At 58.2% G+C, this 27,794-nt stretch overlaps 3 protein-coding genes across 6 annotated transcripts; 1 reads left to right on the forward strand and 2 right to left on the reverse strand.

The window, feature by feature from the left end:
• Nucleotides 1-523: 523 nt before the first annotated feature.
• Nucleotides 524-3,482, reverse strand: MRPS12 (mitochondrial ribosomal protein S12). The gene is made up of 3 exons (XM_077840170.1): nucleotides 3,433-3,482; nucleotides 2,298-2,397; nucleotides 524-1,117 (listed from the first exon to the last, which is right to left on the reverse strand). Exons 2-3 carry the CDS (start codon nucleotides 2,353-2,355, stop codon nucleotides 705-707), a joined length of 471 nt encoding a protein of 156 aa, XP_077696296.1. The 5' UTR covers nucleotides 2,356-2,397; nucleotides 3,433-3,482; the 3' UTR covers nucleotides 524-704.
• Nucleotides 3,483-4,417: 935 nt separating this feature from the next.
• On the reverse strand, nucleotides 4,418-12,899 carry LOC144279079 (F-box only protein 17-like). 4 transcript variants are annotated; one of them, XR_013348648.1, is made up of 6 exons: nucleotides 12,387-12,871; nucleotides 11,533-11,644; nucleotides 10,032-10,127; nucleotides 9,222-9,360; nucleotides 5,672-6,333; nucleotides 4,418-4,973 (listed from the first exon to the last, which is right to left on the reverse strand). XR_013348648.1 is itself a non-coding variant. In XM_077840516.1 (5 exons), exons 1-5 carry the CDS (start codon nucleotides 12,700-12,702, stop codon nucleotides 6,196-6,198), a joined length of 801 nt encoding a protein of 266 aa, XP_077696642.1. In that variant the 5' UTR covers nucleotides 12,703-12,871; the 3' UTR covers nucleotides 4,418-6,195. The 4 variants fall into 4 exon arrangements, 2 of the variants coding, with proteins under 2 accessions (XP_077696642.1, XP_077696643.1); XR_013348647.1 differs by having other exon boundaries at nucleotides 4,418-4,976; XM_077840516.1 differs by having other exon boundaries at nucleotides 4,418-6,333.
• A 1,204-nt stretch (nucleotides 12,900-14,103) lies between these two features.
• ACP7 (acid phosphatase 7, tartrate resistant (putative)) lies at nucleotides 14,104-26,621 on the forward strand. The gene is made up of 14 exons (XM_077840548.1): nucleotides 14,104-14,253; nucleotides 16,289-16,554; nucleotides 17,192-17,392; nucleotides 18,133-18,315; nucleotides 19,153-19,178; nucleotides 19,882-19,979; nucleotides 20,225-20,287; nucleotides 20,810-20,924; nucleotides 21,016-21,129; nucleotides 21,346-21,403; nucleotides 22,464-22,531; nucleotides 22,662-22,733; nucleotides 23,450-23,587; nucleotides 25,586-26,621. Exons 2-14 carry the CDS (start codon nucleotides 16,449-16,451, stop codon nucleotides 25,649-25,651), a joined length of 1,308 nt encoding a protein of 435 aa, XP_077696674.1. The 5' UTR covers nucleotides 14,104-14,253; nucleotides 16,289-16,448; the 3' UTR covers nucleotides 25,652-26,621.
• The last annotated feature ends 1,173 nt before the right edge of the window (nucleotides 26,622-27,794 follow it).

The following is a 27,794-nucleotide window of genomic DNA, read 5'->3' on the forward strand; positions in this document are numbered from 1 at the left end:
CCCAGCAACCCCACCCCACTCCATCCAAGGACACTGCCTCCGGGCAGGGGGAGCCTCCCGCTGAGAGCCCCCCTCCCCAGACACCCCTCCTGTACCCTGCAGAGCCCTCCTGTGTCCCACAGCCTGAGCAACACCCCCCAGCCCTCCCCAGACAAAGACAGCTCCCCCAGGGAGACCCCACCACCCAGAGACCCCCAGTGCTCTCCCAATCCATAACTCCCCCATGTGACCCATCCTCAGAGTCCTCCAATGTCCCACAGTCTGAGCAACACCCCAGTGCTCCATCACCCTGAGTGACTCTCCTGGAGACCTCTGGTACCTGCAGGATCCCCCAATGTACCACAGCCTGATCAACACTCCAGAAGCCCCTCTCCCAGGAGCAGAGGAAGAGACTCCTCCCTCCCCCCCGAGCCTTAGTGACTCTTCCAAAGAGCCCCCTTAGCCAGAGACACCCCCTCATACCCTCCGGGAACTGAGACTACAACTCAGAGCCCTTGTTCAGAACACAAATCCACCCTGTCTCTCAGAGACGAGTTAGAATTTAATGAGCATGGTCTGCATGGAAATACTTCACAACAGTAGAGAGCAAGTAGTAATGTCTCTGGAGGATATCTGCCATGATACAAATGCAGACGTGATTAACACTCCTTTCCTACTATGCCGGGAACTTTACAATCCCACAACACCTCTCAGCGCGGAGGCGCTTATTTCTTCTTCTGAACATGGGCGCAGTCATATTTCCCACGCACTATTTTGAGCTTCACCCCAGGCAAGTCCTGTGTCCTTCCACCTTCCACCAGCACAATACTGTGCTCCTGCAAGTTGTGACCTTCTCCGGGAATGAAGCAGACCACCTCCTCGCCATTGCTGAGCCGCACCCGGGCGCACTTTCTGTTGGCAGAGTTGGGCTTCTTGGGCTTGCGAATCATGGTCTTGAGGACCACGCCCTTGACCTGGGGGTTGCCAAAGGTGGGGCCGAGTTTGGGTGGGGGAAACTTTGGCTTGCCCTTACGGTGCATCTGGTTGAGGGTTGCCATGGTGCGGGTTTCCAGCCTGCCCAGAGCTTGGGTTAATGGCCATCTCCCTGGTACTAAGGCATGAGGGAAAGCATTGATACCTATAAGGAAGAGAAGTTTCATTAATTACCACTTGGGAACAATCCGACTAATCCAAGCTGGCATCCCTTTCTGTACCAATGGTCCATCTATTCCTGTAGGAGACCAGAACAATGGTCCATCTATAATAATGCCTAGCTCTTACCTAGCACTTTTCATCAGTACATCTCAAGGCACTTTGCAGAAGAGGTTAGCATCGTCATCCCCATTTTACAGATGGGGAAACTGAAGCACATGGAGGCACGTGACTTGCCCAAGATCACTCCACAAGCCAGCGACAGAGCCAGGAATAGAACCCAGGTCTCCTGAGTTCTGCTCTAGTGCTCTCTCCACTAGGGATTATGTCTCATGCTGTGCTATCTTTCTAATCCATTATCCCACCTTTTGCCATGCCAGATAGGACCGTAGTACCCTGCCTCCGAACTGTGCTTCAGAGAAAGGCATAAACCCCTGCCCAATTATTCAAATTGTGCAGCCCTAGGATTATTTCTTCCTGTTCCCTGGCTGGTTGTTCCTGGAGCAACAAAAACGATAAGCGATTTAGAACAGAGTTTCTCAATGACCAGTCCGTGGAGCAGCGCCGGTCCCGGAGATCTCTCTCACACAGTTTAGGAGGCATCAAGACGGTCCCTGGTATTGAAAAGCTTGAGAAACACTGATTTAGAAGACCTACAGGGAAAGGCTGAAAGAACTGGGCATGTTTAGTCTAGAGAAGAGAAGACTGAGGGAGAACAGGATAACAGTCTTCAAATATGTACAAGGTTGTTATAAAGATGACTAATCAATTGTTCTCCATTTCCTCTGAGGGGAGGACATGAAGGAATCAGCTTCGTTTCAAGGGAGATTTTGGTTATATATTAAGAAACTTTCTAACTCCAAGCATGGTTAAGTACTGGAACAGGTTACCGAGGGAGGATGTGGAATCCCTGTCGTCGTCTAACCTTTGCTTAAAAACCACCAATAGACCTGCCAGGGATGGTCTATTGATAGTTACACCTGCCATCCTGCCTCAGCACAGGGGGAAAGGCTAGATGACTTCTCAAGGTCCCCTCCAGTCCAATATTTCTATGAAGACTGGGAGCCAGTATAGTTGCTAAATGCATTTTTTGCATAGCAAAGCAATACAGAGCAACACTCCAGAATCAATCAGACTCAAAGTAATGAATAGAAACAGATACGTACTCCATCTCAGAGGTGGTGCCAGCAACCTCAGGAAACCCCTGCATGACATTCTCCGCATTAAAAGCTCACTAAAGCCCCAGAGACCATGAATACAAGTCCCCTGGAAGAAAGGAAAACAGGAAGTTAATATTTCTGGTGGGCAGGAACTCCAGCTACCACATTGATAGGCACAGTCTCAGTCAAGTGAGACAAGATGGTTTATGGGATTGGTAACTGACTACAGAGCTTATCATTTTAAAATCACTAGCCCAGAAGAAAAGCGAGTGAGAATTGTTACTATCTGACAGGGGTTTGTTGCTGTACGTGGCACGAGTCTGGCAAGCCTCTGCCCAGTTCCTAGGCGGAATGACGCATCCAGGTTACAAAGCTGCTCCTTTGCCAAGCACTAAACAGAGTCACAGACCCACTTTCCTAGAGCAGATTCGGATTGAGGCCTGCTGAAGGGTCCTGGGGTGCATGTGTGTGGAAGGCTCAGCCTGTTCTCTACCTGTGTGGGGACACACCTGGCCCACCACGGCTGGGAATCTGACAACGGTTTTGAAAAAGGGGGCACAGTAACGGGGGCAAGGCAGGGAGGTGGGTGTGGGATTTTTCAGCAGGACAAGTCAGCTGATTTGGGGAGGGTACAAATCCCCTACGCCCCCAAGTGGTTGGGAGGGGAAGAGCAGGATAGGCACCAGCTTGGGAAGAGGGAGGGGAGGGAACACCCACACGGAGTAGCTAGGAGGGGACCACGAAGAGGAGAGGAAACGGGGCCCTCTCCCCAGCCCCAGAGCAGCTGTTGGGGGAGGGGGGAGCGGCTGAAAGGCGGGGCACTAAGTGGGGAGGGGGATGGGAAATCCTTTCCCCTCTGCCAATCACAGGGGAGCAGCTTGGAGGAGAATGGCGAGAAGTTAGGGCACCAGCTGGGGGCGGGGGGGGAGAACCCCCCCCCCAACCACCGAGGGGCAGCTGGGGGGAAGGAAGGGAGAGAAAGGACCGGGGGGGGGGGGGGGCGTTGGCAGGGGAACGGGAGGGGTCTTCCCCTGACCCGCTGACCAGGGCTTCAGATGTGGGGTGGGGGAGGGGGAGGCGTCCCCCCAGAGAAACCGGTGGGGGAGGGGCGGCGCAACCCCTCGCCGCCATCCACACTGACCTCACTCCGCAGCCGCCATCTTGCCTTCCCTTCCCCTCCTCCGCACGAGCCCTCCGCCGCTCGGCCCCGCCCCCCCCCCACTCTCTGATTGGCTCCGGCCGCGCCGCCTCTTGGTTGGCCACGCGGGAGCCCCGCCCCTCCACCGCGCTGGGTCGGTCAGCGCGCGGGGAACCTTGCCCCTCCTCTGATTGGCCGGGGAGAGCCCGGAGGCGGGATCATGGTGGGGAACTACGGGAGAGCGCAAGGGTCATTCCGCACACCCGTCACAGCCCTGCGTGCAGAGTCGTGCAGCGCAGCCGGGGGGCGGGGCTGGGAAGCGGGACTCCTGGGTTCTATCCCCAGCTCTGCTGCTGAGTCCCTGTGTGAGCTTCAGGCCACGTCCTCTTCCCCTCTCCAGGCCAGAGCTCGTCCCACTGCAGCGTGGGAGGGAGGGGAGAGGCCAGTGGGGCTGGGTCGCTTGCTGCCTGGGGAAGGCTTTGGGAGCCATGGGGCACTAGCCCCACCCAGCGCGCCCAGCCCCACACTGGCTGCCAAGGGCGCTGTTGCCCCAGCGGGCGATACCGAGGCAGCTGCCCCCCACCGCTGGTTCGGCCTTTAGTTGCCCCGGCCAGCGTCCCTGGGAGGAACGTGTCTTGCAGAGCTGTCTCAGGCTTCACACGCTGTTTCACACACACCCCGGCACGATCCTGAGCTTCGCCCCCCTCTCTGAGCATGCCGGGCAGCAGCCTCTCCTCCGCTGGCTTCTCAGCCGCTTGCAACCTGCTGCTCAGGGAACTGGGGGCACAGCTGCCTACCCCTCCTGGGCCAGGCCGCCCAGCACAAACTCGGGGAGAAGGCAAAGGGGGAGAGCTCTTCCCCTACAGCCCCCAGACTGCATCATTTAATTACCACCCCACTGCAAGCTCCCGTCCGCTGCCTCCTTCTCTCTGAGCTGTGCCTGGTCCCCACGTTTCTTCCTCTCATTGAAAGCACCCGCACCACATGCTGTTCAGAAAAGCACTTTAATCTTCATTAACAAGCTGCTTATGTCATATTCAGCGATTCCATTTCAGGACAGAGCCCTCTGAAACTGAACAGCTCATATACTCGCTGGCCCCTCTTTTCTGGTTGGTGACCAGCTGAAAACTTCCATACCCTTTTATTGATAAAAACAATTCAGACCAACAGGAAACCCATTAGCTCTCTCAGTAACTAACCTACCAGGGATTTCAGCCCAGGCCCATGGGATCATTTTAAACAACAGCAGCCTTGCTCCAAGTGCCACCATCCATTCCAGCTCTCTCCGCACCACGGGAACGGGCTGGGAGGTTGTTCAGTGTTCGGACTGTATGGCTACCTTAAGTCCCTTCTCTATCTCTCCGGTGTAAACCAGGCTTAAGACCATTGGAGTCAGCAGGCCTCCTTCTTCACTCAATCATTTGAGCAGTAGGAGAATCAGAGCCCCGGACTTCAACGGGGGCAGAATTTGGGTTTTTGAGACAGGTAACACAGAGCACCACATCCCCCAGCATCACGCCTCCAGGTCAACAGGACGGTATCCCCTGCTGGTGTAAGAGAGCAAAGACACCAATGGCAGGATACTGGTTTATACCAGCAGTGGTTCTGGCCTGTCTTTACTAGTAGGGCTAAGGCCCATCCCGATGGCTGTATGCAGGACAAGGTGATGCACTGAAGGCCGTCGCTGGGCCATGTGGCAGGAATTAGACCCCAGTCCCCTAGAAAGGTCTTGCCCGTCCACCCCTGCTGGGAGTGGGTTCTGTGGCTCCACCTACAACTCTCTTCTCATGCCCCGTGATCATGCGTTAGTACAAGAGTAGACTTTGCCTTACGTCCACATCGCCCCCCCACGGGGAGGGAACTGCACCAAAGCACTGCTAGGCCCCGGTTCTGGTCTCATGTAGACCTGTGTGAGTCTGGAGTCACTCTTCTGGAGTCTTTCCAGATTTACACACTTCAGAAGCTGACCCTTGGTTTATGTCAGCAAGAGGCCTGAGCATCTACCACGCCTGCTGGCTTTGCTGGGATCCGAGTGCAGTGAGAACAGACCTGAAGGTTACGTTCCCCATAAACTCCGGGACAATCAACAAGCAGCTATTTACGTTTGTCCAAGGGCTGCCCTGTATGGTATTCTCATGAGCGCTGGACTACCTGAAGCTTGCAGGAGCTGGGTTCTAACCCCCGCTTCCGCAGAATCATGCAATCTAACTAACATGGGGGGACGGAGGGGTATTTTGCTCACCTGCCTGTGAATCTGGATACACATCAGACAGGCAACGCCACAGGCATCAGCTGGCAGAAAAAACTCTTCCGTTAACAGAACACACAGCGAGCTCCCAAACCAAATCTCTGCAGCTTCCAAACGGAAACGTGGCAGAGAAGATCTGACAACTTCTCCTCACGGTGGTAAAAAAAAACACCTCAAAGAACTATTTTTTTTAACCCCTTCACGCTCTGATGGCACAGTCCCAAAGCCCCACAAATAATGGCACAAGCCCAGCTGTTTCCATCTTTAAAGACTTGTTGCTTTTGCTGTGCAGGGGCAGGTTCACAGGCACTAGGAACCTCAAGAGTCGCCACGGTACTCTTTTGTCCTGTGCAGGATGAGGCTGGCCGGAAAGAACGGACCGAAAAAGCGTAGGGGCATATTAATTTAAAGGAGACGCATCCCTCTGATTTGTTCTAGGACAGGAGAGGAGCTCGCAGCGGCAAATGGAGATCATCATTCTGGCTCGCGTGAGACTCGTGGAGACCCGCTCCTGGCTCTCAGCTGAGCTTCACCATGACTGTGGAGTTGGTGATCCGTGCACCGTAGTGTCCTGCCCAGAAATGAGTGTCCTTCCCTTTGTGGAGGAAATGCACATACCGGACTCCGCGGCCGTACTGCCTGAACCAGTAGGACACCTGGGAGGGAAGGAAAAGGAACCCAGATTGATCTCTGGACTCTGTCACAAATCCATGTGCTCCAGAGAAAGTCGGGGCTACATAGACTGGTGAAGATATTCTTGCAGAGCAGGGGCTGGGCAAAACGGAATAGCCACTGTGCAGTGAGTGGGGGGTCGGAGAGCAGGCCTGTCCCACATTCCCCCCAGAGTGGTGGCCTAAGTTCCCTGTAAGGTGCTTGGCCGTGCAGCAACCTATTTAGCTCTGTGCAGGTGCTCAGGGCGTGGCCAAGGCACCCCTTCCCTAACTCAGCCACGGTCGTGGGAGGGGTGGCCTGAACCTCCCATGGCCGGGGATGGGCGCCTATTCCCTGGCCCCAGCCCCAGAGCTGCCGCGGGGACAGAGGGCTGGAGGGAGCCCCAGAGCACTCTCCTGCACCCCAAACCCCTCATCCCCAGCCCCACCCCAGAGCCCACACCCCCAGCCAAATCCCTCACACCCCTGCACCCCAACCCTCTGCCCCAGCCCTGAGCCCCCTCCCACACATCACCTCCATATTGGTGCACATAACCAGGGTGGATAAAAATCAATGATTTAAGAAAAAAAAAAAAAAAAAAAGGATTTTTTGATAAAATGCTTTTTGAGGAAAAAACTTATCTAAAGATAATTTTAATTAAGATATCTTTGAGCTATAATGTATCTCATCATGGAATAGGGATTATAAATTCTAATTCTATAGTATGAAACAATATATTCATGTAATGTTTAAGAAAAGTTTTGTAAATGACCTCCAATAGTTCATGAATTAGGGACCCAATTTTATGGGGTTCCAGGGGCTTCTGTATAGACTATTTAGGTCAGGTGGGCAAACTATGGCCCATGGGCCACATCTGGCCCACAGGACTGTCCTGCCCGGCCCTAGAGCTCGTGGCTGGGGAGGCTAGCCCCCAGCCCCTCCCCTGCTACCTCAGCTCGCCATGCCGCCAGCACGTTGGGCTGCGAGCTCCTGCCGGGCAGCGTGGCTACGAGAGCCGCCGGCCTGCCCCGGTGCTCTAGAGGGCGCTGCGGCGTGGCTGGCTGCAGCCAGGCAGCGCAGCTGTCAGTCCTGGTGCTCTGAGAGGTGTGATAAGAGGGTGGGGGAGTTGGATAAGGGGCAGGGAGTCCCAGGGGGCAGTCAGGGAACAGGGAGCGGTTGGATGGGGTGGAGGTTCGGGGGGTGGGGAGGGCGGCTGGGATTGGATAGGTGTGGGAGTCCCAGGGGGCCTGTCAGGGGGGAGGGGTCTGTATAGGGGTTGGGAAAGTCAGGGGACAGGGAGCACGGGGGGTTGGAATGGGGGGTGGGGTTCCAGGGGGGCAGTTAGGGGCAGGGTGTCCCCAGAGGGGGCAGTCAGGGGACAAGGAGCAGAGGGGATGGATGGGTTGGGGATTCTGAGGGGGTGTGGGAAGTGGAAGGGGGTGGATGGGGGTGGGGGCCAGGCTGTTTGGGGAGGCACAGCCTTCCTTACTCGGTCCTCCATACAGTTTGGGAACCTCAATGTGGCCCTCAGGCCTAAAAGTTTGACCACCACGATTTAATCTTTCTATCTACCCAATGGGACTCAGTGCTCAGTCTAGAAGATACCATCAGAGATGCTTAGTTTTGTAGTTCTCAGACTGTGGATTTGTGTCTCCAGAGGTAACATGCTTGTTAACAGCAAACATGTTTTAAAATAAATATATAGAGGTGAGAAATAACAGGCCTCAACCCTACTGTCCCTCTGCAAATTTATGTACACACAGTCAGTCCCTTAACTCTCTCTAAGAGTGCAGTTTCAAAAAGTTCAGTGAATAGAAGGTTGTTGGGGGTGGAATAGATCTGGACAAGAAGAAGAAGAAGTCTGGAGCTAAATGTGAGAAGGGAGGGACAGGCAGTAGAAACAAAAGTGAAACTGTTTGAGCAGCATATTCCAGAAGTCTTGAGGTCTTTCTGAGTGTAGCCTTCATTGATCTGAGATCTACCATACCATTCTCTCACTAGAAGGGAAAGCCTATAATGGCTGCAGGCCATAAAAGAGACCCAATTTGGGTCTCGTCTGTCTCGGAGTTGTGAAGAATATGTATAAAACAACCAACAAGAATGCACTTTTATGTAGAAATCCATGATTAAATGGAGTCTTCCTGACTAGTGATTTAAATCATGATTTAAATCAAATCCACCCTGCACATAACAAAATTCATTCCGCACATGGGTGGGAAAAATTAGAGGGAGCGCTGATGGTGACTCCCGTCCCACAGGTCTGGGCCCGACTCCAGCCCCTTGCAGAACTCAGAGGAGCCCGCTAGAGCAGTGGTCCCCAACCTTTCTTGTGGGAATAGCATATTGCACCCGCAGGCACTGAGTTGGGGACCCCAGCGCTAGAGCGTCATGGAACACGAGTCTCCGTGCACAGGTGGGGCCATTCCTGCCTCCTTCCTGGCCCTGGTGCAGCTGGATACAGAGCTTTGCTTGCCGAGTGGAGCAGGCAGGAATAGATTTGGGGTGGGGGTGGGGAAAGAGGGGCTGAACACCCACTAGCCCTAGCCATCTGTCACCTGTGGTGGGCTAATGGATAGAGGACTGGATGTCAGGAGACCCGTGTTCTATTCCTCTCTCTGCCGCCGCCACCTGCACCTCCGCTCCTCCGTAATAAAACCTACATAATTTTATAAATTACACCCACTTCATCCCTACCACTTTTCAATGGTAGATCTCAAAGCGCTTCACAGTAGATCTTGGTATGGTTATCCCCCTTTCCCAGGGGAACTGAGGCACAGGGAGGGGAAGTGACCTGCCCAAAGTCAACCCAGTGGCTGAGTCGGTTCTAGAACCCAGGCGTCCTGACTCCCTGTCCCTTAATGTTCCCAGAGAGCTGGCAACGGAGTCGGCTCACCTGGTGATACCGCGCGTCGTTCCACTGCTGTATGGGATCGGGGTTGGCCTGGAATTCAGTAATTACAGTTCTTCCGTCGGCAGCCAGGAGCTTGACGCAGATGGAGTATTCACAGCCACAGTCTTCCCGGGCGCCCCACCTGGGGGATGGGAGCAGACGTTGGGGAACAAGCAAGAGGGAGACAGGACATAGGCCCCCGAACGTAAAAGGTAACAGGAATCCTGGGAACACACATAGCCAAATCCAACACATGCAGCACCACCGGGTTTTTGGTCCCCATCAGTCAGGGGATTTGCACCAGCATCTTAGCTCCAAGCACGTAACATCCTCACCCACTGTTCTTGTCTAGCCCAGCAACTTCAGGGCAGCCCGTCTATGATCCTAGCCAGCAAGTCCGAGAACAGACGCAACCTGCGAACATGCATTTGATGCAAGCCCCAACCAACAGTTGGGCTGGAGAAACTCACTGTTAAAAATCCAGCCCTTCTCACTGCTTTAATTAAGGGCTAAGAGGGCTCCCAACCCACATCTCTGGGTCCTCAAAGGGGACCTCCAGCAAAAAAAGAGATCAAAGAAGGTTCAACAGGCCTGATATTTTTAAGGTTTAAAAAAAAAACAAAAAAACCAACCAACCACCCCAAAACAAACCCAAACCCTTTGATTTTGAGGCACAGGTGGCCCCTATAACTAGAAATAAAGGAAACTGCAGGTGTCTTATTTTGGACATCAGAAATCAGGAGCAAAGACACAAACCCATTTCTTTCAGCAGGAGACCATTAAGGCCTCTAGGGAGAAGAGGGTGAAACTTACCAATCGGAGATGTAGATTTCCGGTTGGTAGTTATCCAGCAGTTCTTCCCACAACCCCTGCTTTAGAAGATCTACGAGCTGCGATTTGATGCACCACCTACAGAGGGGAAAAGGAAACCCTAATGAGATATTGCAATCGCACCTAACTGAGGTCAGGGCCACATTGTGCTGGGCGCTGCACAGACTCTGTGGACACTGGGGGGGAAAAAGAGAGTATTAGTGGACAGGTGTTGAAATCCGACTGTAGCTAGGGCAGTTGTGGTTTTAACATGTTGGCAGGTCAAGATGAACTCTAGGAGGAGACAATCGCTGTCCCAAAGAGTTCACGGTGTAGACACAGTGGACAAAGGGTGGGAGGGGAAACCAAGGCACAGACAGAGGAAGTAGTTTTTGCTCAAGGTCACAGAGCAGAGCCAGAAACAGAGCTCAGGTGTTCAAGCCTCTGGGCACTCCCGCAGTACAGCTCCCTGTGTAGACAGGCAACGCTGCCATAAGCCATGATTTGAACTCATGGGGTCAGCTCCCGCAGTGCAAATAATGTCTGCTATAGGAGTTTGCTGGGGCAGGGGCAGCAAATCAGCAGTACAGAGAAGGCCTCGTAAATCTGGGGGTACACCGTTCCCAGTTCTCCCCTGCCAGACACCTTGGGTTGATACCGACACCTGGGTAGCATGTGTTTGTGTGTGTGTCATGATAACGCAAGGGCAGCACAGAGTCAGGGCCTGCATCTGATCTTGGTTATACCGCTGCAAATCCGGAGCGACCCCCCTGAAGTGACTCCAGATTTACTTAGGGCTTGTCTACACTGGCAAGTTTCTGCCCAGCAAAGCAGGGTTTTGCACTCAAACGGAAGACGTGTACACGCTGCCAAGCCACTTTGTGCACAGAAACTCCGCAGTTGCAGCGCTGCAAAAAAACCCGTAAGGCTATTTGCACAGCGCTCTATGGCCAGTGTACACACTTGATGGCTTTCTGTGCTGTAACTGGCTTCCGGAGCTGTCCCATAATCCCTCAAGTGACATCCCAAGGTTCCCCCCTTTCCCTGCCTCAGGACTGGTTGCTTTCTGCCACTGTCTGAACTTAGAAGACAGCATGCTGACACACTCTCTGTCCCCCAAAACACACACACAGTCTCTCTCCCCCCGTCCGTCCGTACTGTAAAACTGAATCCACACTGGGGGCTTCTGCTAGCACCACTCTCTTCCCAATACCTGACCGACAGATCTGTGCCGGCAGGAATCTGTAGCGTAGCCCTGGCCTAAATCCAGAGCCACTCCGGAGTTACTGGTGTGTACATATATTTGGGACATGACAGTACAAGCTGCAGGGCAGACTCAGGCCTGGCACCTCTGGGTCTCATTTATGCTGGGTCGATCCAAGTGACTCTGGATTCATAGGGGCACACGCCAGACCAGGACCGGACTGGCCTTTGGAGAACGGGTAGCTCTCTGCCGCACACAGAAGCTGGGCGGCAAACGGGAAGGCTCAGGGGATAGACTCACTGAAAGGATGAGACGAAGCAGGTCTGGGCCGGGGCATCCTCGACTGGGCAGCGGTTCTCTTCCACCATCCAGCCATTGCCCCCATGCTCCACCTGCCAGTGACAGAACTGATCTGTGGGAAGACGATGCGTCAAGAGAAGGGGGGGCAAGGTGTGTTGGAAGCTGGTTTGATGGGGCGGGGGACGACGCTCTGGTGGGCACCCATTCCCAGGGGAGTGGGAGGAGTGGGTTAATGTGGCTCTCGAAAATAGACCGGGAGAGAAATAAATATCTGGGGAGGAGGGGTTGCTAGGGAGGAGGGAGACTCCCCCCCCCCCCATTTCCTGACACCCTTCCTTCACACCTGCCAGACCCCCAGGTACCTTTTTGCCCCAGTGCCCTCTCATCACCCCCTCCCTCACCAGTGATAATTTTCTCCCCTTCCCCCACTCTGGTGCTCCCTCTCCTTTGCCCCCCCCACGCCACATATCCCTCCCCATATACACACTCCTCAGTGCTCCCCATTCACCTCCTGCTCTCCCACCTGGTTCCCCCTCCTCCCATGCCCTCTGCCCCCCCGTGATACCTGGCACTGTCAGAAGATAGGTTACTGGGAGAGATGGACCATGGGTCTGACCCACTATGGCCATTCTTGTGGTGTCCCCTGCCCTGGACTCTCTCCACCCCCTTCCCGTGTTCCCACCTATACCTCTCCCATGGTCCCCTCCCATCCCTACTCCCCCTTTCCTCGCCCCCCATAACTCCCCCCATAGTCCCACAATCCCCACCCCCTCCCTTCCCTAATCCCCCCCTTTCCTCGCCCCCCCAATAGAGTCCCCCCCATCCCTCTCCCACGCCCCCGGGCTGGCACCCACCCTGCCCGCAGGGGTTCCGGAGCAGGTTGCGCCCCAAGGGCTCCAGCAGGCAGATCCGGCTCCACCGCGGCGGGAGGCAGAGGCGGGCGGCCGCCAGGGTGGCCCGCAAGCCCGGCCGCCTCTCGCCCTGCAGCCGCCACACCGTGGGGCCGTCGAGGAGGTCCCGCCAGCGGCGACACACCAGCCGGCAGCGGGTCACCAGGACGCGGCCCGGCACCCAGCTCAGGATCAGCGCCAGCAGCTCGTCCGGCAGCGAGTTCGAGTTCGGGTTCGGGTCCAGCGGGGCCGGGGGAGCCCGGCTCGCCGCCTGCCCCATGGCCGCGGGGCGGCCTGGCTAGCTCAGGCCCAGCTACCGCTCCTCGCTGCATCCGCTCATGTGATCCCCGGCCCCGCCTTGGAGCCGGCCCTGGCCTCGTTTACACGGCTGCAAACTGAGCAGCGGATTCTCCCCGGCTCTCGTTTACATGGGTGCAAAGCGAGCACCGGATTCTCCCCTTGCAACCCGGGGGCTGCTTGGAAGAGGATGCGGGAAACACCCCCGGGTCCGGCTCCTCCGCTCAGCCCAGCTGCAGGGTCTGATCGCCGGCTGGTGTAAATCGGCGTCGTCCCCAACCCGCACTGTCCCTGGTGCCCCTCCTCCTGTACACACTCCTCAGTGCTCCCCATTCACCTCCTGCCCCACTCCCCCGCACAGCGCTCTCCCACCTGGTGTCCCCCCCGCACCTGGCATTGGCCACTGTCGGAAAACTCCCAGCCCCCCTGCTCTCCTAGAGTTGGGGAGAGAACCCAGGAGTCCTGGCTCCCAGCCCCACCCCACCTCTAACCACTAGACCCCGCTGCTCTCCTGGAGCTGGGGAGAGAACCCAGGAGTCCTGGCTCCCAGCCCCACCCCACCTCTAACCACTAGACCCCGCTGCTCTCCTGGAGCTGGGGAGAGAACCCAGGAGTCCTGGCTCCCAACCCCACCCCGCCTCTAACCACTAGACCCCGCTGCTCTCCTGGAGCTGGGGAGAGAACCCAGGAGTCCTGGCTCCCAGCCCCACCCCACCTCTAACCACTAGACCCCGCTGCTCTCCTGGAGCTGGGGAGAGAACCCAGGAGTCCTGGCTCCCAACCCCACCCCACCTCTAACTACTAGACCCCGCTGCTCTCCTGAAGCTGGGGAGAGAACCCAGGAGTCCTGGCTCCCAACCCCACCCCACCTCTAACTACTAGACCCCGCTGCTCTCCTGGAGCTGGGGAGAGAACCCAGGAGTCCTGGCTCCCAACCCCACCCCACCTCTAACTACTAGACCCCGCTGCTCTCCTGAAGCTGGGGAGAGAACCCAGGAGTCCTGGCTCCCAACCCCACCCCACCTCTAACTACTAGACCCCGCTGCTCTCCTGGAGCTGGGGAGAGAACCCAGGAGTCCTGGCTCTCAGCCCCACCCCCACCTCTAACTACTAGACCCCGCTGCTCTCCTGAAGCTGGGGAGAGAACCCAGGAGTCCTGGCTCCCAGCCCCGCCCCCAACCACTAGACCCCACTGCTCTCCTAGAGCTGGGGAGAGAACCCAGGAGTCCTGAGCCCCAAGCTTCTTTTCCGGTGTGTGGCCTTTGCCGCCGGGCAGCCTGGGCACATGCCCTGACCCAGGAGTGCGGCTCTGCCTCCCTGCCCGGGCTGGCCGGCTGCCACCAGCCCATGGCTCGCTCGGTGCTTCCTGCGGGCTGACGTCCTTCCGCCCCTGCCCTGCAGCACCTGCCGGGCGGGCGGCGGAGGGAGCCCACAGCAGCCGGGGCAGCCTGGTGCGTGCATCGAGCTGACCGGGCTCAGCCCTGGGAGGACAGCGCGGGAGCCCTGGCCCTGCGGGCGGCTGCGGAGGAGGGAGGTAAACGCGATTGCGGGGCTAGGGAGACCCCTGTACCGGCAGGGGTGTGTGAGCGAGTGGTTAGAGCAGGGGGGGAGCTGGGAGCCAGGACTCCTGGGTTCTCTCCCCAGCTCCAGGAGAGCAGCGGGGTCTAGTGGTTAGAGGCAGGGTGGGGCTGGGAGCCAGGACTCCTGGGTTCTCTCCCCAGCTCTAGGAGAGCAGTGGGGTCTAGTGGGTGGGGGTGGGGCTGGGAGCCAGGACTCCTGGGTTCTCTCCCCAGCTCCAGGAGAGCAGCGGGGTCTAGTGGTTAGAGGTGGATTGGGGTTGGGAGCCAGGACTCCTGGGTTCTCTCCCCAGCTCTAGGAGAGCAGTGGGGTCTGGTGGTTAGAGCAGGGGGGCTGGGAGCCAGGACTCCTGGGTTCGATCCCCAGCTCCGGGAGAGCAGTGGGGTCTAGTGGTTAGAGGCAGGGTGGGGCTGGGAGCCAGGACTCCTGGGTTCTCTTCCCAGCTATGGGTGGGGGTCTGGTGGTTAAAGTAGGTCAGTGTTGTTGACCTCCCAGGGCTGGGTTCTATTCCTGCTGTCTCACAGACTCTCCATGTGACTTTGGGCAAGTCCCTTGCTACGTGCTGTGCCTCAGTTTCCTCACCTGCACAAATGGGGTCAATGACACTGAACCACCTCCATCGGGGTGGGGGTGGCTGAGAGCAGCCAAGGAATGATTGATGATGTCATCAGCACCGAAACTGGTACCCAGCAAATTGCAGAGCCCAGGCATGGAGCTGGACCCTGCCCCAAGGCATCTGCAGTCTGGCTGCTGCCATGCGTGGGAATGCCACAGTGGGGTAGAAAGCTCCCAAAGCTAGAAATAGAACCCAGGAGTCCTGATTCCCAGCCCACACCTCCTGCTCTAACCACTAGATCCCGCTCCCCTTCCAAAGCTGGGGAGAGAACCCAGGAGTCCTGGCTCCCAGCCCCCCTGGTCTAACACAGCACCCTGACCTAAGAAGCGCCAGTTCTTCCTTCCTCATTCCCCCCCACCTCCGTCTCGTGACCTGCTCTAATGTTGTAACACCGGCCTCTGGATAACCCAGCCAGTCAGGTCAAGCTGGCGTCTCTGCCGGCCTGTGCCCCGTCCCCTCCCGCGAGGAATCCCTGAGGTGGATCCATCCCTCGGTGCTTCTCCAATGACTGATTTCTTGGGCCTCGCTAGGTTCTCCCATCACCCCCTGGCTAAGGGAGCTGGGGCTTTAATGCCAGGGCAGGGGGCAGTATGTGTGTGTGTGGGGGGGCGCTGGTATCTCCCTGGCACTATTCACTCCGTGGTTGCACAAGTCGTCCGTTTGCAAGGTTTCCCATCTGGCACCGGCCGAGCCCTTAACTAATTGGGGTTCTGGGCAGAGTTGGGGGGCAGGATGGCTGGTGTGGGTGGCAGCTTGGGTAACAGGGTGTGCCTGTTTGTCTGCCTCTGCTCTGCTCTCAGGTTCGCCCAGGAGTGGGACTCTGGGCTGCCCGTCCTGGTGGGCCAGCGTGGTGCGGAGGGGCACCTGCTTAGTGCCACGGGGCGGAGCCAGGAGCAACTGGCAGGGGAGGGGCAGCCGGTGTCAGCCTGGGGCTTGAGGTGGGAGGGAGAATTTTGGTTGCTGTCCCAGGGCCCCCCATCCCCCTTCTGCCAGGGCTCCCCAACCCCTCCCCAACAGACTGTATCCCCCCAGCCCCCCTTTGTGAGGGCTCCAGGGCTGTTTTTACAGGCATCCCACTCCCGGTGCTGAGATGCAGCTGCCTCTGGGGTGGCGTGTGTTGGCTATCTATACAGGGATCCACCACAAGGGATGTGTTTGTCCCCTGCAGCCGGCTCCCCAATAACTCTGCTCCTACACCCCATCAGGGAGCCCCAGAGCTAGCTCCCCCAGGACCTCCTCCTAGCCTCCCCACTAGGAGACACCCGGACCCAGCTCCCCCTGACCCCTGCTCCCAGCCCTCCATCTGGGCCCCCCGAGATCCAGTCCCCCATCAGGGTCCCCCCCTAACTCTGGGAATTTGAACTCTGCCCCCCAGGAGCTGTCTGGCCTCACCGCTGACGTATCAGGCTGCGGAAATCAGAGCCGCGTGGCGCTGACTCAGGACCACAGGAGGATCTGACCTGCTCACAGGCCAGCACCCCACAGCTTTCGTTTCCCCATCCCTCTTCCACACGGCTGGGAAGAGCAGGGCGAGGATGGGGCTGCATGGCTGGCTCTGCCTGCTCTGCCTGGTGCTCCCCTGGCTGCTGTGCCAGGGCATCCGCCGGACCCAGCCCGAGCAAGTGCATCTCTCCTACCCAGGTGAGGCTGTCGGGGCTCCGCCTCCTAGCAGGGGGACCGAGGGTGGGGCAGACTGGGAGCCCAGCTCCACTGGGTTATTGATGTTTATATCACCGGGCCTGGGGTCCCCAGCTTTGAGAGGGGAGTGGGGTCTAGTGGTTGGTAGGGGGAGTTGGAAGCCCAGACTCCTGGTTTCTATCCCAGCTCTGGGAGGGGAGTGGGGTCTAGTGGTTAGAGCAGGGGGGCTGGGAGCCAGGACTCCTGGGTTCTATTCCCAGCTCAGGCAGTGACCACTTTTTCTGGCTTCAAGTGAGTCCCTTCCCCTCTCTGTGCCTCAGTTTCCCAACCCCCTGCAAACACTTCCCTGCCTCAGTTCCAGAGTGCTGGTGAGATGGGGGAAGGTTGAATCAGTTTCTCAGGCAGATTCAGCTCCTTGGAAACCAAGATCTGGCTCCAGGCCTGGCCATTGGCCCATCCATGCCTGGCCGGAGGGTTGGAGCCAGAGGCTGGTTCTGGGGCAGGGTAGAAGTGTCTGGAGCCGACTCAGTGTGTAATTGGCCCTTGTAGCACCTAGACAGAGCCGGTGGGAGGGAGAGGGCCGGCGTCCCGGGGAAGACTCGGGCTCCGAGCGCTCATCAGGCTGTTCTAACCCCGGCAGGCGACCCCACCGCCATGACCGTCACCTGGACGACCTTCGACCCGGCCGGCTCCATCGTGGAGTTCGGCCCAGAGCCGGGCGGTGCCTTCACCACCTCCGCCAAGGGCCAAGCCAGCCGGTTCGTGGACGGCGGGTGGTTGCACCGTAGCATGTTGATCCACCGGGTCACCCTGCGGGGTCTGGCTCCCGGGCAGCGCTACGGTAAGCGGGGGCCCGGCCGCGGCTCCTCTCCCGGCAGTGGGCCCCGCACACTGCAGACTTCGTCCACGCCAAGCCACGTCCACGCCACCAGACTGAGGGACAGAGCCATGGGGGCAGGGCTCTAGAAAGGGGCCCCCACAGGGAGGGGGCGCAGCAGGGCCGTTGAGACCTGGGGATATGCACTGATGGGGCGGGGGGGAGGGGGGCGCGTGCCCAGACACCCGGCCACGCTCCCTGACGCCTTGTCACGCTCACGCGTGCCCTGAGACACGCGCGCACACTGATAGGCGGGGCACGCACACAAGCACAGTGTCCCCCAGCAATATCCACCATCACCAGGTTCAAATCTGCCTTGGGCCCAAATACCCCCCCACCCTGAGCACCCAGCCATGCACACTCCCCAATCTCTCTCTTTCGCACACGCGCACACAGCTGCCAGCTAGTCCGATCCACGTGCACACAGCCCCCGGCCGTGCAAACTCTGCTCTCTGTGCAATCACGTGTGAACACACATAGAGCAGGGCTCATCCCCTCCAGCAGGGAGGGAGGGAGGGACGGACGGACACACGAGAAGCAGGCGTCTGTGGTGACCAGATGTCCCGATTTTATAGGGACAGTCCCGATTTTTGGGTCTTTTTCTTATATAGGCTCCTATTAGCCCCCACCCCGTCCCGATTTTTCACACTTGCTGTCCGGTCGCCCTACAGGTGTCTGAGTCTCTCCCTGCTCTTCCCCTGTAGCTTATCGCTGCGGGAGCCCGCTGGGCTGGAGCCGGCCCCACAGCTTCCGGGCTCTGCCGAATGGCACCGACTGGAGCCCGCGTCTTGCTGTCTTTGGCGACATGGGGAACATCAACCCCCAGTCCCTGCCCAGGCTTCTGCGCGACACGCAGCTGGACATGTACGACGTGATCCTGCACGTAGGTCGGTGTCATGCCGTGCTCCCCCAGGCCCTGGGATTGGGGCTGGAGAAGGGATGGGCTCAGGGGGCGGGGAATGGGACACGGGGCCTTTTCCCTCTAGTGGGCGCTGGTGATCCAGCCCTAGGGCAGGAGACTGGCTGGCTCGGGGCGGGGGGGGGGGGGGGGGGGGAATGGGACACGGGGCCTTTTCCGTCTAGGGGGCGCCAGCTCCCATCCCATCCATGTCAGGAATGACCGACAGTCATCCCCATCTCATGACTGTTGGTGCCCCCAGGAATGAACGCGCTGGGTCCGTGTCCAGCTCCTAGGATGGCAGGGCCCATGTCCCCCAAAGCACTGCTGGGGGCTCTAATTGCCCCCCTCGTTGGGGATGTCAGCCAAGGACTAGACTCACCTCTCAGCAGGGCCGGCCAGAAGGGGGGGGGGCAAGTGGGGCAATTTGCCCTGGGCCCCGCAGGGGTCCCCACGAGAGTTTTCGGCTGCACTTTGGCGGCGGTGGGGGTCCTTCAGTGCTGCCGAACACACCCGGGGTGAAGGACCCGCCACCGCTCCTTCCGCTCCGGGTCTTTGGCAAAGTGACCTGAAGACCCGGAGTGGAAGGACCCCCACCGCTGAAGATCCCAGGCCCCCTGAATCCCCTGGGCAGCCCTGCCTCTCAGCCCTCGAGAGCACCCCTCTCCCCTCCAGGGATTAGAGCAGGATTCAGAGGGCAACAAGCCAGCATCGTTGGCTTCAAACTGGGGGGGTAACCTCAAATCTGGGTAAAATCTGCGCCCAGGCTGCCCCCTGCCCCCAGGGCAGAGCAGCCGATTCACTGTGATCCTCTTGTCTTTCCCAGGGGATTTTGCCTATGATATGGACCAGGTAAATTCTGTATCCATGCTGCCTCTTTCTCCTTCGCTTCTCCTCCGGCTGTGCCCCATCCTGCTCCCCTCCATGTCTGGGGGGCTGGCCCCACTCACTGGTGTCTCTGCAGTGGAGATCTAGGGCCAACGCTGGGAGGGGTCCCCCAGGAGAAGGGGCTGTGTGCTCATCTCCAAGGGTTTCTAGCAGAGATGCTTGTGCCCCCATGTATGTACATTCACCTGTGTGCGTCCCACCCAGCCTGTATGGGTATCTCTACCCTGCATGCCTCATGGACTCAGTGAGGTTTACAAAGCTGCTCCAGCCCTGGAACTAACCCAGCTGGCAGAGGCTGGCACGTGGGGGTGGGGGTTTGATTCCCGCACACGGCGACTTGCCCAGGAGGCTGGTATTATGAGCCCAGGCCCATGGGAGATTGGAACTGCTTCGGGATGTGCTAGGGAGCTGTGTAGCCTGCGATGGGAATTGAAGCAACGATGCGAGGCGGGTTGGCCCCGTCCACCCCACACCCCATCCGTGCCCTGGTGGCCATGTATGCAAACGCACACATGTGTTTGCATTTGCACACGGATCTGCCCACCCGCTTCCAGGCATGTGGCCCTCCAGCCACCCGGGGTACACGCAGCCCCCAGGCATGTAAATGTACTCTGAGGGTGCAGCGTTCCCAGGTGCCTCGGCTGATGCGACTGTCTCTGGGGTGTAGTGTAATGCCATGGTCGGAGATGCCTTCATGCGCAAGATCGAGCCCATTGCTGCATCGGTGCCGTATATGACATGCCCGGGGAACCACGAGGAGAAATAGTGAGTGGGGGGAATTTGTTGCCCTGGGAACCTCTCAGCCTGCGGTTGGGGCGGGGAAAGAGGTGGCGGAGCCGGAGGTGTCTCCATCTGCTCCCGGGGGACGGACTAGGAGTGGCAGCCTAGAGGCCAGGGTGAGGGGTGCATTAGGGATGCTTGAGATGCCGGGCTGGGAATTGGAAGGATTAAATCCACCCCCCCACACACACACCCCCACTGCAGCCTCTAATTGTTCTTCCCTCCCCCAGCAACTTCTCCAACTACCGTGCCCGATTCAGCATGCCTGGTGACACGGAGGGCCTGTGGTACAGGTGAGCACCCCACCTCGCCCCCAGGGGGCAGCATTCCAGCCCCAGGTGCCCGACCCTGGCAGAGGTGCAGGAGGATAAGAACACCTGGGGCAGGACTCTCTGGGCCTGGCCGTACTTGGTTAGAGTGTGTGTGTGAGGGGGTTGGAGGGCGCCTGGGTTCTATCCCAGCTCTGGGAGGGGAGTGGGGTCTAGTGGTTAGAGCAGGGGGCTGGGAGCCAGGACTCCTGGGTTCTATCCCAGCTCTGGGAGGGGAGTGGGGTCTAGTGGTTAGAGCAGGGGTCTGGGAGCCAGGACTCCTGGGTTCTATCCCATTCTGGGAGGGGAGTGGGGTCTAGTGGTTAGAGCAGGGGGCTGGGAGCCGGGCCTCCTGGGTTCTATTGCTCCTACTGACTCACTGTGTGTGTTGAGGGGCAGGCTGCTTCCCCCCATCGTGTGCCTCAGTTTCCCCCCAGCATAGCACAGGGCTCATCCTTCGCCTTCCCTCCCTTGTCACCATATGATTCTGCTTCTCTGCCCCCCGAGCTGGGACATCGGCCCTGCCCACGTCATCTCCTTCTCCACTGAGGTGTATTTCTACCTAAACTACGGTCGCCACCTCGTCCAGGAGCAGTACCAATGGCTCGAGAGAGACCTACAGGTAGACACGCCCCCAAGCCCCCACCCCCGGCTGCCACCCGCCCAGACTTTCTCGCTCACAGAGTCTCTCTCTCCCCCCGGTGGCACGGCAGGAGGCCACGCGGCCGGATCGGCACCGGCGGCGCCCGTGGATCGTCACCATGGGGCATCGGCCCATGTACTGCTCCAACAACGACTTAGACGACTGCACGAAGCACGAGAGCATCGTGAGTGGGGGGGAGCCGCTGCGGAGGAGAGAGGGGGGATGCTCTCGCACCCAGCGGGGAGGGAGCCGAGTGGGGACCTGCAGACTGATCCAGGGAGGCCGTTCCAGGGGGCGGGGGGACCTCGCTGGAGGGCCTTAGGGAGAGAAAGTGGGGCAACCCACCAGGCCCCCCGCCAGCTGCTGATTCCCCTCTCCCCCCCGCTGTCTTTCTCCTCAGGTTCGCCGAGGGCTCCCCCAACATCAGTACGGCCTGGAGGACCTGTTCTATAAATACGGTACCCGCTGCCCCTCACCCCCCATCCCTCCAGCCTCCCCCGGCAGCACCCCCTAGGAGGGAACCTGGGAAGCTCCCCCTGCAGGACATGCGCTGGGGCTGTCAGCTGGAGCTCCGGGGCGATGGGGGGAAGGGTGGCAAAGTGGCACCAAGGCGCTTTGGGGGCTCATGCCGACCAGGACGGGCTTCTGTCACTTTCTGGGTGTCTCTGTGTCATGCAGCCCTAGCCCAGAGCCCTGCCACCAGCAGCCGGTGCGTAGCGTGGGGATGAGCCAGCCTGGGTACTGATGCAGGGAGACCCCCAACGGGCCTGAGTCTCCCCTGCTGGGCCCAGTCCCTCTCCCCGGACACTCCCGGACGTCAGCGACAGAGCCCACACCCCAGGGACTTCGGGCCCCCAGCACCTTTCTCAGCTCTGGCCTCGTGCGCCCCCCCAGGTGACAGGCACCTCCAAGGAGTTCTCTGCTTCTATCTCCTATTGTCTCTGTTTCCAGTTCCACGAAGGAATCCTGGCGCCGCAGGCTCTGTCCCCCGTCATGCTGGTTAAGGGGCCTGCCCCCCTCCCCACCCACTCATTTAGCTTGATGGCTTTGGTTGCTTTTTTCATCGCCCTCCGAGGTCTGGCCTTGCTCAGTTTATCCCGCAGGCCCAGGCAAGCGGGTGGCATAGCATTACCTTCTGTAGGGCAGGCTAGGTTTAGGTACCTGCTTGCGTAACTCCTTTTTGTTCCTGTTCCCAGCCCACCTTTCTCATTCTTTGTACAGTATGGACTCATATGAAGGACCAGCGGGTCCCGGTTGGTACATGATCCCTTCCACGTGTTCTTGTAGAGACACAGATTATGACAGTTTGGGCAATGAATATTTCTTTCCCTGTCTCCTACCTGGACTCTCCCGTGATTCACCTGGGAACATGGGCTGAGCCCCACACCCTATCTCTTAAAGGGCCGGCTCGCCCAGCGACAGGGCCCCAGGGCAGAGCATGCCTAGGCCCCCAATCCAGCCATGGGTCTAAGATCCAGTGGCCAGAGTCCTGAGCCAGTGCTGTCCTCTCTTCACCAGGTGTCGACCTAGAGCTGTGGGCCCATGAACATTCCTACGAGAGGCTGTGGCCGGTCTACAACTATCAGGTGACTCCTGATTGGGGTGGGGGTTGCGGGTGTCTGGGGGGGTCTCTCCGGGGTCGCTGTCCAGCCTGATTAGGGGATTGAGTCCAAGACCTGAGTCTGAAATGACCCCGTCTGCCTCCCCGCACTGCAGGTCTACAACGGCAGCACCAAATCGCCCTACACCAATCCCCGGGCGCCCGTCCATATCATCACCGGATCGGCTGTAAGTGACAGCGGGTGCCCGAGACTGGTAGTGTGGCGCCCAGCAGCACGGGCCGATACCAGCTGCCACGGGCCCGCCTCTGCTCGCCATGCGAGTCAATGGTGAAACCTACCGCTGACGGCCGCGGGGCCGGGTGTCTCTGCCCACGATTTAAGGGCCTGATCCCGTTAAGCACCAAACACCACCTGAGTGGTGCTGAGTGCCCTCAGATCCCATAGAAATTCAGTGCGGCGCTTCCAGGATCGGGGCCTAATTTAGATGCCTGTTGGGGGTGTTAGTTTAAGGGCAAGAGTACGAGGAGTGGAGCTGGGCCTGATCCTGTCCCAGGACAGTCCCGCTGTGTGGGGGTAGGGTAGGATTGGGCCCCAGCTGCCCAGGGGATGGATGGGTTGGGGTAAGAGGCTCCATGAGAAGATGGAGGGATTGGGAGAGGAGGCGTGAAGCTGGGAGCAGACTGAGAAGAGAGAAACTGAGGCATGGGCAGGGCAGTGATTCGCCCAAGGGCACCGGGGTCTCCATCCAATGCTCTATCTGCTAGGCCACGTTGCCTTGAAAGGGATAGGGGGTGGAGGGATTGATGTGCAGTGGAGGTGGGGCTGAGGCAGTGGGAGGAGGAGTTTAGCTGGGAACGAAGCTAAGATGTAGCCCTGCCCTCTTTCTCCCCCCTGCCCCAACGTGGTCATGCAGTGTGCTCTGCCCCCCTCCATCCCCCACAGGGCTGTAAGGAGAGGCTGGACTGCTTCGTCCCCTACCCACGGGAGTGGAGCGCCCTGCGCATCAAGGACTACGGCTACACGCGCCTGCAAATTGTCAACCGCAGCCATATCTGGCTGGAGCAAGTGTCTGACGACCAGGTATGGCATGGCCGGCGGATGGACCCCCACCAACGCCCACCCCGTCCTGCCCGATCCGATCCCTACCTGGGCTGGCTCAATGTGCATTGGACTGTGCAGTGGACCCATTGCAGGGGTATCTGGGCACTGAACATTAACCACTAGACCCCACTTCCCTTCCAGAACCAAGGATATAACTCAGGCGTCCTGACTCCCAGCACCCCTCTGCTCTAACCATTAGACATCACTCCCCTCCCACAACTGGGGAGAGGACCCAGGAGTCCTGCCTCCCAGCCCCCCCCTCCCAGCCCCCCCCCTCCCGGCTCTACCCACTGGGTCCCTCTCCCTCTGAATGCTACCACCTGGACAGCTCCTGCCATAGCAACCTCTCCCTGAATCTCAGCTGGCACCCATGGGGTGTTACCACGAGGCAGTGGCAGAGAGGGGAAACCCCGGGGGTAAAGCAGCGCTGAACTCTCCTCCAGCCTAGGATGGGAGAAGTCCGGAGCTGGGCGGCTCTGGAGAAAGGCACAGGAAGCATTTGGGCTTGTCCAGCTCCAAGCGGATATAGGGGGCAAGCAGAGAGGGGTGGTGGGGTCTAGTGAGGAGTGGGGGCTGGGAGTAGGTGCTGAAGGCTGTTGGGAATCTGGCTCCTGTGTTGCGGGAGCTGGGTGGGAAGCCGGGCAGATCCCTGCTGTTTTGGTCCTTCTAACTTCGGTGGGTTCACAGTGGAAATGGGCCTGAGCCATGGAACCTCCCAGAGTTCTCCCCACCTCTCTCCAGAGCAACCTAACATTGAATTCATATCCTCAGGGTCTTGACTTCCAGCCTTCCCTCCTCTAATTGCTAGACCCCATGCCTCTCCTAGCATTAGGAGTAAATCCAAATCCCTGTAGCTGCGGTTTGCTAAACATGGATGTTTCCTGTGTTAGAAACGTGATAATCAACTTCATTTGAATGCTTAATCGGTGCTTCAGATTAAGGGGGCTGCAGGGGAAGGGTTTAGTGAAATCCAGAATGCAGGTCTGGTGGAGGGGAAATAGCTCTAGAGAGCTGGGGGGATAAGGCACATCTTCATGCCACTGGGGATATATTGCAATCCCATCCCTGCCACCAGTGTGAATGTGTCACGGAGTCACTGAGTGATGCTCTGGAACTGCCCCTACGAAGCCAGGCAGGACTCTGGGGCAGCCTCCTCTCTGTGAGCAGCCTGTCTCGAGGGCAAGCAGCTCACACAGCTTCCACCTTCCTGGGGCTGACCTCGGAGCATTCAGCATCCCCGTCCACACCGTGCGCTTCCCGCAGTGAGTCCGCTCAGGCGGGGTCCTGGGGAAGCCAGAGGGTCCTGCACCCCAATTCCACAGTCAGACGTGATTCTCAGCCAGCCAGTAAAACAGAAGGTTTATTAGACGACAGGAACATGGTCTAAAACAGAGCTTGTACGTACAGGAAACAGGACCCCTCAGTCAGGTCCATCTTGGGGGGCAGGGAGGCCAGAGCCCCATCTGGGCTCCCTCCATTTCCCCAGCCAGCTCCAAACTGAAACTCTCCAGCCCCTCCTCTGGCCTTTGTCTCTTTCCCAGGCCAGGAGGCCACCTGATCCCTTTGTTCTCCAACACCTTCAGTTGGCACCTTTGCAGAGGAGGGGCCCAGGCCATCAGTTGCCAGGAGACAGGGTGTCGGCCATTCTCTGTGTAGACACCATCACACTGGCCCCCTAGGGCTCTGCCACAATCACACACCCTTATCCCACCACCTGGATACTTAAGAACTGCATCGGGGAAACTGAGGCACCCACACAGTATTCAGGGAAAACATTAAGAACATTCCCACTTCATCACAGAATGAATCTTGCCCCTTTGTGGTCTCAATTCATCCCTCCCGTCCCCATTCCCAACACGTTGCCATAGACCCGCCGTGGGTTCTGAGGCTCACCATGAAGCTTGTCTTGGGTTCTGAGCAGTGGAGGAACATCCCCTGGAGCCACCCCTGAACCTGAGTCCTGGTTTTGTCTTTCAGGACGGGAAACTTGTGGATGGGATCTGGCTCATCAAGGAGTTGCACGGCCCCAAAGCTTGGCTTTAGCCCGGCAGCAGGCACCCAGCCCTGAGTTGAGCAGAGGGACTGCATCCTTAGGAAACTCTGAATTCCTCGCTATCTGGCTGGAGTCAGAGCTCCCTGCATGGCTACAAACTAAACTGATCAAATCCAAAGACCGCTCTTGCAGGCCGTGATGTATGGCACTGGAAGGACACATCGGACCCTGCAGCTGGGTCTTTATAATGGTGAAAAAGCGCTTTGCTGCAACTGAGCGTATTAGGTCTCAGAGCACTTTATACGGGTGGGGTTCTGTCTGTGTATTCCCAGTTTATAGATGGAGAAACTGAGGCACAGAGACAGGAAGAACATTGACCAAAATCTTAAATTTAGGGGTCTTGCTTTCCAGTCTTCCCTCATCACTAGATCCCATTCCCCTCTCAGAGTCAGGAATAGAACCCAGGAGTCCCCCCTGCTCTATCCACTACACCCCACTCCCCTCCAAGAGGCAGGAGCAGAACCCTGATTCCCAGCCCCCCTGTTCTAACCACTAGATCTGCCCCTCGCATGTCAGGAATAGAACCCAGGCATCCTGACTTCCAGTCCTTTGTTCAATCCACTGGCCCATTCTGCCTCTTAGGAAAAACCCCCCTAGATCTAAAATGTTCTCTAGCCTTTGCCTGGGGCATCTCCGCTGCTTGACTTCTTCTGGCTCTCAGACTGTGTGCGGGGGGAAGGGGTGCCGGGATCTGATGGTTTTCTTTCCTTATTTGTTCTTTCCTCCATGAGCTGAGCCTCCGTACCAGGCTTTCTCCCCTGCTGCTGGTTCCTGTAATGCAATAAGCCCTACACGGAGCTGCAAGGCGGCAAGGGATGGGGCTAGATTTGCCTTTCGCCATCAAGCATGGCCCATGGTACATCTCTGAGGTTCGCTGTATGATCCTTAAATCTTCGAGCTACACGCTGGGTCCTTTGTACTGATGCTTTGGAAATTAACAAAACAAAATCAAGCTCAAAAGGTGTGCGATGCTCATCTCCTTCAGACGGCGCTTGATTTGCCTTTGGTGCCTTGACTGTTTTAGGGCCAGATTCTGCTCCGGTGTAAATCAGGAGGCGCCCCCTCCAAATCCTTGAGTCACAGAGAGGAGACTTCGGCTCTGTCACCGGCCCCTTTAAGGGGAGGTGGGCTCAGCCCCACCTGGGACTGATCAGCTGCCTCCTAGTTGAAGCTGGGGGGGTAGAGGTCAGGTGTTGGCCTCAAGGAGCACCTGGCCAGCAAGTGCTCAGTTGAGAGGACTGATGGCAGGCAGGCAGCCTGGCTTTATGGTGTCTCCCAGATAGGTGGCTGGCACAGGAAGAATTTCTGGGAGTCTCTGGGTCCACGTGCGGGCTATGGGGGGTGTGTATGGGGGGGGGTCTCTAGTGGGGCAGAGGAGCTACTTAACTTGGGTATTTTGCCTAAGTTTTCTGATTACTGATACACACTGCCCTGTGCCAAGGGCGTGAGATAGACGCTGCTGTAGCATCTCTCCTTCATGGGCCAGTGAGAGAGCCCGCTGGCTCCCAGGTTCCTCCTAGATCATTGCCACAGTCAGGGGCGGGCCAATGCTAGGCCAGATTTCTGCTGCCCTTTGCAGAAAGCCCTGGTGAGAGTTCATTTTTTCCCCACACTTACATCGGCGGCCGTGAGAGGTACTGCCCGTCTCGCTGACCAAGGCTGTCTCCCTGCGCTCCCCCATCGGTCCCACCTCTTCTCCTGTATGTGGCTTGTTAGCCGTTTTGGAGCAGGGAGTGTCTTTTTGTTCTGTGTTTGTACAGCGCCTAGCACGATGGGCTCCGTGACTGGGGCTCCTCCGTGCTAATGCAACTCAGAACCCGGGTGATGAAGGAGCTCAGTTTCCTGTCTGGGCTTTGATAACAGTGTAAAAGTCGCTAGCCTGCATTGACTGTTTTAATCTACTGGCTCCTATTAAGAGAGACTGAAAGAGTGGGACTCTGACCTTGGAGATGAATAAGAGGGAACATGGTAAAAATGGGGGGGGAAATAGTGGGTGCTTAGCATCCACCAGCCACAGCTGTTTGGTGGCACCCTGATCAGCTGGGGGAGGGACTTGGGAGAGGGCAGAGAGCAGCGAGTGGGTGGGGGTCTCGGGGAGGGGGCAGAATGGGGGTTGGAAGAGGCGGAGTGAGG

This window comes from Eretmochelys imbricata, chromosome 23 (genome assembly GCF_965152235.1).
Source record: "Eretmochelys imbricata isolate rEreImb1 chromosome 23, rEreImb1.hap1, whole genome shotgun sequence".
Lineage (NCBI taxonomy): Eukaryota > Metazoa > Chordata > Testudines > Cheloniidae > Eretmochelys > Eretmochelys imbricata.